The sequence below is a fragment of the Macrosteles quadrilineatus genome, unplaced genomic scaffold (genome assembly GCF_028750875.1).
Source record: "Macrosteles quadrilineatus isolate MER2022 unplaced genomic scaffold, UCM_ALF_1.0 Scaffold_900__1_contigs__length_26546, whole genome shotgun sequence".
NCBI lineage: Eukaryota > Metazoa > Arthropoda > Insecta > Hemiptera > Cicadellidae > Macrosteles > Macrosteles quadrilineatus.
The window spans coordinates 15006-25678 of NW_026543493.1; the positions used below are offsets into that span (position 1 = coordinate 15006).

At 33.9% G+C, this 10673-nt stretch overlaps 1 protein-coding gene across 1 annotated transcript; it reads right to left on the reverse strand.

Moving 5' to 3' along the window:
* Positions 1-1199: 1199 nt before the first annotated feature.
* Positions 1200-6729, reverse strand: LOC128982651 (enhancer of split mgamma protein-like). Its single transcript, XM_054401598.1, has 3 exons — positions 6613-6729; positions 2533-2625; positions 1200-1582 (listed from the first exon to the last, which is right to left on the reverse strand). The coding sequence occupies exons 1-3, from the start codon at positions 6727-6729 to the stop codon at positions 1286-1288; spliced, it is 507 nt and encodes a 168-aa protein (XP_054257573.1). The 3' UTR covers positions 1200-1285.
* Between the last annotated feature and the right edge of the window lie 3944 nt (positions 6730-10673).

Genomic DNA, 10673 nt, shown 5'->3' on the forward strand with positions numbered 1-10673 from the left:
TGTTTTTGTTATAAATTTATAATGTTGTCCATAATTATTTACTTTGCCAAGAGGTAACCTATAAATACCGGTACAAAAAAACTGGTAGGCCTAACATAAATGTTTTTTGGACAAAAATTATTTTCAAGATCAGCTAATATTGAAACATTTCAACTTAGGCTAACTTATATGTAACAATATTGAAAACTAGCAAATAAGTCAAAATATTAAAAATACAAATTGCAAAATACACGATATGGACAAAACTAACATCTAACAGTGATCTTAATGCAGGAATAACATTAATTTATTGTTGCTAATTACTTTAAACAATATTTATAACATTTTTGAGAAAGTCGGTGCATTAAATATAAATGAAAGATCAGAATCAGTCACAAACAAAAAAATTAGAACATTTGGTTGTAACAGAACAAAAGTAAAAAAAAAGAAAATGTTCATGTTGAATGGCAATACAAGGGAACACGGGGTTGACGTGATAAATAAAGACATAGTTTTGTAGCCAAAATATTGAACAAGAAATAAATTGCTGGGAAGAAATAAACAAAATTACAAAACATAAAAAACACGACTTAAGTACTGAGATGGAAAATCTAAAACAAATTAGAAAAGGAGGAGCTTTACCCAGTGAAACAAGGTTGGCAAGTGATAAGAAGACTGAAGACTATACATATGGCGTCCATACTTATATAAAGTCTATTTACATTTTGTGTTTTAGTTTTTATATTCTCACCATAAGTAATATACAAAATTACAAGAATTATTTACAGTTATGATTATGAATATTATGATAGGAGTAATATATACAAAAATTTGAAGAAGTCTATACACATGAGATCTGTGAGTAACCAGGGTCTCCACATGAGTGAAGGTTGTGTCTGAAGGTGGGGGATGTAGGGGAAGGTCTTGTAGAGATGATCAGAGCAACTTCTCCACTAGGAAGTCTGGCCAGCCTCACAATGTCTTGAAGGTCTATACATGAGATCTGTGAGTCACCAGGGTCTCCACATGAGTCTGGGATGTGAAGGTTGTGTCTGGAGATGTAGGGAAGGTCTTGTAGAGATTTTCAGGGCAACTTCTCCACTAGGAAGTCTGGCCAGCCTCACAATGTCTTGAAGGTCTATACATGAGATCTGTGAGTCACCAGGGTCTCCACATGAGTCTGGGATGTGAAGGTTGTGTCTGGAGGTGTGGGAAAGGTCTTGTAGAGATTTTCAGGGCAACTTCTCCACTAGGAAGTCTGGCCAGCCTCACAATGTCTTGAAGGTCTATACATGAAATCTGTGAGTCACCAGGGTCGCCACATGAGTCTGGGTTGTGAAGGTTGTGTTTGGAGGTGTGGGGAAGGTCTTGTAGAGATGATCAGTGCAACCTCCCCACTAGGAAGTCTCGTCAGCCTTACACTCTCCCGCAGAACTGTCCTCTTGGTCTCGTTTTCGTGGGGATCTCTCTCTTCAGTTCCATCTCGCTTGTTCTCTTTCTGTCCGCTCAGCCCAAGTCTGTCGTGAAGGTACTGGACATGCTTTACTGCTAGTTCTAAAATGTCTGCTTTTTCAAGTTTTGCAGCCTTAGCCTTTTCACTTTCCTGTAACAAAGCAACGGTTCAGTAGTTTTTTTCGATGGACTGTGTTTACTAATAATAGAATTGGGGTAGGACATTTACTACATTAAACAAAGCAGTGTAGAGATGAAATTGGTATTTGAAATATTTTGAGCGTCATTAAATTGTATTACGCATTTATTTTACTTATCGTTCAGTGATTATGCCGTTTTACAGTAAATATAAATTTATATTTGATTAAATCCCAAAAATGACCCGAGATAGTGTTAAAATGATCGTACAATATATAAAATTAAGTATGGTAATAAAGACATTTTGATAAACATTTGAGGTAATGTTACAATTAACGAATGTAAAGCGTAAACAATAGAATGATGGTTTGCTCAGAAAATGTTTCACTCAAATGTGTTTAAATTTTCACATTATAAACTAAGACTTGGATAATAGATCTACACACATTAAATTACTGAGAGATAGTTAAATACTACACATTCGCTGAAAATTCACTTCCCTTTACTGTAGGAAAACAATTAAATGTTTCACACTTCTTGTAACTTTAAGAAAAGGTACAAGCACAAGGTGCAACACACTAACGATAACTATAGTAAAGTTGTAAATAGTGCTTAAACACGACTCTTGCTACCACAAGTTCTTGGGAAAAGTACCGGTACCGAGAACCGATGTTAAAATTTCAATACCGAAAATTGGGTTTGTCTAATTACCAAAATGATGAGATGGACCTATTGGTCAAGCGTCCAGCGTACATAGGAGCAGCGCAACTGTGGTGAGTCGAAACCGAAAACGACTGGAAAAGCGATTTTATCAGCATCCGTGATCCTCTATCACGATCTCAACATATTGAATGAGATATTAACCTTGTTACTGACTATAAGATATTCTTGTTACCAGAATCATTTATTGAAAGCCAAATGCTCAAGGACATCTGGGTTCAGTATTCAACTATAAAAGATTACCTGAGTAGAATACTCAGCCAATAGCCTACGCAGCTCATTGAGACTGTCGTTGATTCTCGCTCTTCTCTTCTTCTCCATCAGTGGTTTCCTTATCTACAGACGAAAGAAGCATGTAAATTGATAGATTACAGCAAACTGAACATGAATATTGGTTTAACTTTTAATTTGAAAGCCGCATCGACTCTAAATACTGGTTTCTTTACGATTCATTGTGACTCCTTAGCTTGTATTGCTGTTTTGATGAAGGAAATATTTTACAGGATGTGCTGCTGTCAATATGTCTCATTTATAAGAACTAGAGGTCGTCCAGTGGTAAAAAACTCAACCAAAAATAATTATATAATGTACTATCTCTATTTTCCCCCCACGCTGTAAATAAAACATGTGATAGGAATGTCTTACATTTGTTTAGATTTTCTGTTATATTTCGTTGTTATTTCGTCACCAACATGGCAACCCATAAAGTACATGTTAATTTTTTAAAATTTTAAATTATTTTGTTGTGCTTTTTTAGCATATTTTAATTTATAAAGGGATTATGCACATCTACAGGAATATATATTTCTTACAGTATGCGTAGATTTTCCCTACAATGCACACGAGCTGAAAAAAGGGTGTTCAAGAAACATGCTTGCCTATTAATATATAGGATGCTTAAGATATAATTCATATTCTGATATAGTTACTATTCATATTTGTATAATTACTGTAATATATTATAGTAAAAAAATATAACTTGTAAACTGTCAGTCGTTCTCCATATAATAGCTAAACGTTTGCTAAAATGATGCTAAACAGGAATTTAAGAGGTATTTATAATGTCCAACTGGTTTCTGTTTATGTTTATGAATTGCCAATGCATGTAGCTCAGTGGTGGAATGTTTAAAGTGATCAAATTAAAGATTGCTTGATCGGTCACAATGGAAAACTATCCACAACATAGCAAAACTGCTGGTTGAATTTTCGATTGTCATATTTACTATTCACTAATAACATTAATTTTAAAGAGTAATTAGGTTTGCTACTAAAGGGAAGGTAATGTAGCTTATTTTTATTGAAATGTTAATAGCTTATAATGAAATAAACACATTTGCCAAATATTGTAATATCAAAATATATCCCTAAACCATCAAACTAGAACTTTTTCTCAAATTAGAATTACATAGACAGAAATTTACAGAAACTAGAAATTTACAATTTATAGTTTTCTGGAATTTCCCCTGTAAGGGCTAAAAAAGTCTTCATTATACTGAATTATTTGTTTTCAGCTTTACAAAATAGTTATAAGTACAGTAGTTAGGAAATAAATTGAAACATTTTATGTTTTAGGGGTCAATAATGACAAACCCCAATTTTTAACCTTTAAACCCCGCCCTCATAGTCTGACCATGCTGGTTTGCGAGCTCGTTCGAATAAAAGTAGGTTTACACGTTTGTACAGAATTAAATAAAAGTCTGTTTTTACGATGTTTGTTTTCTTTGTTATTACATGTAGGCATAGATAGTTCGTACCGATAGTTACTTGGCCCAAAGAGATTCAAATTATCAAATTGAATGCTGATTATAAAGTATGAAAACACAACTGCTGATTTTTTGTTGATATTTTCATAGGTAGTGTGAAAATTACTGCAGCCTTGAATAAGAAAATTGGGCAACCATCTTATCTTATCTCCCAAAGAGAAAACTACAAGTCGTTTTTAGACCTACTTAAGCTACTGTGAGCTAGTCTTATATAACTAAAAAATCTATTTTTGAATTTTTCAAATAGTTAAGCGGGTACAATATTAAAAGTGATTCAAATCATCGTCATATAGGTATAGGAAAAACATAAATGTGTAAGTGTAAAAAATGTAAATGTGTCAATGAATCAGTTCTAGTTATAAGTAGTTATCAGTACTAGTAGTAGTTTTTAAGGTTTGTTAAGGCTCGTACCTTAAATTTCTACTCGTGTCCATAACACTATCTTTAAGCGATCGTTGCGTACACTTACTTTACCAACGGCCATTTTTTAATTGCTATAAGTCACTACTCATAACTTCTAAGAGAATTTGTGTTTTCGTTTATAACCTCTCATTGCCACTGACAAAAACAGTGATGCAACGACTCATACTAACAATCACTAAATTGCACCACACATTAACAATTAAATTGGTCTTAACAGCTGATTATAGTTGATGTTCTAAGCATTACAATTTATTTATTTTCTCTCAATCCTTAGACCTCATTGGTCCGTTACTCGAGCTGTTAAGTAAAACAATGCTGTTAAGTTAATCTTTAACGGCTAATTAAAAAACTTAAAAAGACGGTTTGTATGTAAAATTACTTAATTATGTAAATGCTTCATAATATACCTATGCCAACTGCTCAAAAAGATTTGTTATTTGACATTTTATGGAGTAATGATTAATATCTTTTAATGAGAAAACACAGTTGATAACTGATTAACAAATGTTCAAAATATTATTAGTTTTAGATATACAACGTAATCATAATAACTATAGTTATTGAGGATAAAGGTTTGAAATATTATGCTACATATTATCATAGACTAACCAACACGTCTTACAATTCTTGGTATGAATTGTTTAGTTTTTTTTTATAGAAACGTCCAAAATACTCTAAATACTGCGGATGAAAACATAAAAAATTAGCTTTAGATAATCCGTATAAGTATAACAAATTTATAAGTACATGGTGTTTTTAAAACTCAATTCAAAACTACTGTGAGACTGTTTAACAACAAAACAAGCTTTTACATTGGTATCTTTGTTTTATTTACTTCATTGCCGATCAGCTGATATAGGTTGCATAGTTATCTATGAGGTTTAGTATTATTGGGAAGTCATTGTAAATAAGACTCAACATGGTGTTTCCCAAGCTTAAAGAGTTAGAAGGAATACGTTAAAAGTAAATAATTGGTTTTACGCCAAGAAAGGGTTGAAATTAGATTTTCAGGTGAAATTCCAGGACCTGATTAATCAATTATTATTGACAGGAACAAATTTAAGCGAACCGGATCTATATTAAACAATGAAAAAGTAGACCTACGATACGTGCTCTACCTGAGCTTCATCAAATCATCATGTTGAGTCTTATCCTACTGATGTTATTAATGTGTAAGTAAGGACGTTTGTGTGAAACTCTGAAGTTCCATCGAGTGAACACTACTGGGCCGATTGAGCTGAAATTTTGCAGAGTGGTACTTTTAATAGTCTAAAGAAACACATAGGCATATTTAAGTTGTGAAAGCCCTGTAGGGGCTTAACATTTTCCATGATTCTTATGACTATTTATATTTAAAAGGGATTAAAGAAAAGTTAGTTCTATGATATTTAACAGCATTAAAAAGTTACAAGGTTTACCATCAGGGTGCAGCACTATAACTTCTTTTGCATTTATGACAGCAGCTAATTCAAACCACAGACTAGGGAACAAAGCAGCAACAAAAAGCTGTGTTACACAATGAGAACTTTCAAAGTAGGATTGTTTACAGTTATTATTATTCTTTGGTACTTATTTAAAGTACCTAGATTGGTGCTACCCTAACCTTGCCCAACGTTAACTACGGCGAATCGTCCCCACTCCAATAGGATTATTATGTTTTTAATTTAATAAATAATATGTGATATTGCGTCAATGTGTGATAATTAACTTTATTTCTACTGTTTAGGTGCAGTGGTATGACATTATGGCTATGGTAGATGTGTTATACTATAGCATACCATAAATTTTCTCAAACGTGTCCTCCCCCATTGAAAATGCAGAGCACTAGTGTCTGCAATAAGAATTCTATAGTTATACGCCAACCACGTACGAAAGACGGGTATTCTGCTAGTTTACGATAAATTCATGATTACAATAAATCTCACAGATAACTATGTAACAATGCGTATCAGCTGGTCGGCAATAAAGTAAAACAGTAATACCAACGTATACGCTTTTTTAGTCGCAGTATCTCACAGTAATTGTAATTTTTGGGTTGCGTTAAACACCCTGTATTTCCAATCTACACTACTACATAAGAGTTAAAGTCACTGGTGAACGATTAACCATTACTGATTCATGTTGTTGTGTGACATACCTTTCTGCTGGTGGAGGTAACTTCCATCTTGACAGAGACACTTACAGACTGGTTGTGGAGTAGAAGATGAGGTCCTGGGTGATCATGACAATGGCTCTCCCCACTCCTACCTTCCATTCATGAATGCAGGTAGGATCAGCTTCACCGTTCATTGATGAACAACAAAACACCACCGTCATTCAATTGTTCGTGTCAATGGGCTTCGTTAGTTGTAGAAAATATTCACAAAATGTCACAAATTACTAGCTACAGTAAGGAGTGCAATCGATTATTTATATAAAGTTTTTTCGTGTTTTGCAACGGGATTTGATCACAGTTTATAAAGCTAGTAGTTACAGCACCTTAGGTAACAGTAAATTAATAGAAAAACTTAAAATAACTGGAATAGTTAAAAGAGCTCTTAAATTGCCTTTCATCCTATTTGGCAAATAGATCTCAATTCGTGGAAATTAAACATTTGACAAATCTTAGTAGAATTATCAAATCATCATCAACTTATCAGCCAATTAAATTTGGGGTGCCACAAGGTTCAATCTTGGGACCTTTGCTATTTTGTGTTACCTTAATGCATGGAAGATACATAAACCTACAAGCAAAATTCCAAATTATGTCTCTACGCCTGTGGTTCTGTGTCTATATCATCTAACTTTCCAGAAGAAACTTAAATTTTTACACATGTAGAATTAGAGAATATTGGAAACGATTTCCACAATCATAGCTTATTATGAAATCCACATAATACAAAATTTATAAATTTTAAAACAGCACAGAAAAAATAACAAAATCACCAACAATAACTTACAATTCAAATAACATCCAACAGGAAAATGAAACCAACCTTCTGGGTTTAAAAATAGATGAAAACTTGAATTGGGATAAACACACACAGGAACTTCTAGTCAAAATTATCTCCGGAATTTTCACATGATCAAAAATGTATATTTATTGTAATTTTAAAACCCTAAAAAGTATATATTTAGCTCACATTTACTCTCATCTTTCATTCTGTTTAGCATTGTATGGGTAAAAAATATGGATATCATTCTGAAGCAGCAAAAAGAGTCTATCAGAATTATGCTCAAACTTAAACTAGATGATTCGGCAAAAATTACAAATTTTACTAGTTTATGGGCAGTATATTTATAAAACGATTCTTACCACAAAAAATCAATCAGAGGAAATAATAAATTCATTGCAGTCCTATAATTTCAGGAGGAGAAGTAAGTTTGTCCAGCCTCATAAGTTGAACTAAAAAAACCCCTCATATGCTGGTAACGTTTTTATTATTTGCCCCTGATTTATAAAAAAAAATATACCTATCAAAATCTAGAAAATTCCAAAAGATTATATAATCAATTTAGCATTATATTTTTAGAGTTTTCCACCTCCCATAAATAGTATTTTTATTTAATCTATTTCCGACACTATTCACTGTACCACCAATGTACAAGAGCTATGATGATAAATGAAGAAGATAAATGAAGAGTGGATGAATAAATATGTTTGAACATACTAAAAAGCAATTTCCCTACACATTCTCATCCTATCAAAGTAGGCGTGTTCCGACGAGACACGAGACCAGCGGACCATGGTTGCTTTGTTGGTTTTGTGGTGATTACCGAAAGCTGTTGACGCGTGCAGTGCTTGATTGGAACCCGAACCACTCGGCGGAACCGCTGTCCTTGTTGTAAACGAGAGTTTAATGGCTATCCTCAGTCTTTTGACTTTGTATATGTAAATACTTTCAAACAATGTGTCCAGGTAGTTGGACGTAACAAAATTTGTTTGAAACTTCCACCAGTGAGTTATTTGCAACGTTGTTTAGTAGATTTTGCTTTGTAAAAGCCGAAAATGCAAATGTATTAGGATTGACTTGGGTACTGTCATCAGACTAATCTTATTGGTAAATCCGAAGGCTTTTTTGACTTGTACCACACCCGGTTACGTTTTAATGAGTTGTTGTCGACTAGTGTTGACCATTTCAATTAAACGTATTAAAAGTATTCCCAGAAGTCATTGAATCAATGCATGCAAATATTGTCAATCCGTATAAAACTAAGTCATTTCGAATAGTGGTGTGGTTAGCTATTGTTAATTTATTCAAATTAATACCTGTATGTGAGTGAAATAAATACCTAGAACGTTTGTGTATAATTTTCCTTTCGATATCGATTTAGATGCTCCCCGGGGTTTCTTTTACCATGTTATTCTAACAAGAATTTCATACTTACTTGTTATTTACCATGGGAATATTATAGAGGTTATATTTCTAAATGTGTGGTTTATTTTTTTCCAAATGCTGTGTATATACACTTCCATTCAGTAAATAAATAATAAAATACAAGGAAGATTTAGCCAGTACATTCTATGGATATGTTGTATATGTGAAACACGGAAATCTACAATGGTAACACCATAGCGATTTTCAGCACCTACGAAGGGCTTTTATATTCTAAGGCCAATGACACGTTTCTAAGCACTGGTAACAAATAAAATGACACATAAACAATAGGCTACATAAAACAATATTCATTTGTGATGGAGACGCCAGCTATATGCGTATTTTAACCAAAATGAGAGAAGGATGGGTGTAGAAAGGAGTGTGATGCCTTGTGTGGCTTTGTTACTATAATCAGCTGTTTCAATAGTCAGGACCATTGACCATTTTCAAATCCAGTAACCATAATTTTTTGCCAGAGTCTTCTTTGGCACCGTTGAAATTCCAAAATCGGTCATCAGTTGACGGTTTTGTCCCGCACCGGATGTCACCACCCTCCCCTGTAAAGTATTACCTAACACATGTTTATTTTACAATAGACAGTATCAAGTGTCAGTACCTGCCAACCTGTAGCGCCCCACACCAGTGCAACGCTAGAACTATTTTTCAGGTAAACTGGTCCTACTTCGTAATTGAAAAATAGTCCCGTCCGCGCTTATTCTTCCCCGTGGTTGACACACATTTTGGGTTGTTATCAAATACGGATTAATTAGTGTATTTATATTTAGTTCGTTGGCTAAATACAAGTGCTGACCAATTTTGTGAATTCTTTACAGAATCAAACCATGATTAAATCAAAGTCCCAGCAAAATAAAACTTGTGGTGTACATTATCCTATTTTTGGTTATAACATATCTAACTTGATACTAACTACACATTAATTTGAATTTTTTAAATTAATTGAACATCAACTCACTACATTTTTTAACCACACGAATGAGTAGTTTAAGGCATTGTTGCAGAAATTTGCTACAAAAATTAGGGAAAAAAATGAAGTTTTCACGTCGTTCCGGGATCTACGAAGAAGTACGTGGTCTTATGATAAAATTACAGTTGTGACTGACAAATCTCTATATTTCAGCGAACCGGTAGTATTTTCCAATAGTATAGCATTCAATTCAGTTCCGATCAGTTTTCTTTGTGAGAAAAAAACAAATTTCCTTCCATTCACGGGGTATATCAGAATTTACAGTTTTACACTAATTAATCATTTCACCTCAACCTATAACCCTAGAAACTCATTACTGTTTGATACTATAATTATAATGTTTGGTGGTGACGGTTGGTGGAGGGACGTCCCGGTCCTGTCAGGTAGACGGGAGACAGGAATGCAGGTTGTAACGGCTCCAGGACGAGCGTTACATGATGCAACGGGGACAAAACCCAGGAAACAGCGTCTCAGAGACACAGGTATGGGACAGTAGGGTGTCCTAAGGCAATGCTAAATGACTACCCAATTTCTAAAAGGGTTTCACTGTATGACTAACGGATAGTAGGGTTAGGGTTAGGACTGTTTTTTTTTTTTTTTTTTTTTTTTTACTTTCTCCCCCCTATACGTAGTAAATAGAGTAAGGTATCGTTTTCGTTAACATTTTCGAGTTTGAGTTTTTGAGTGGATATATCCGTTTTGGGTCTCCTTAAACCCAAACGAGTGGTTTTCAAAGTGATGTCTGTCCGGCGAGTCTGTCTGTATGTGTGGGTGTTTGCAGAGCTACAGATACCTGGATTTTGATGAAATTTGGTATGTAGGTACAGTACTAATCCATGGTATCTCCAGGTATTT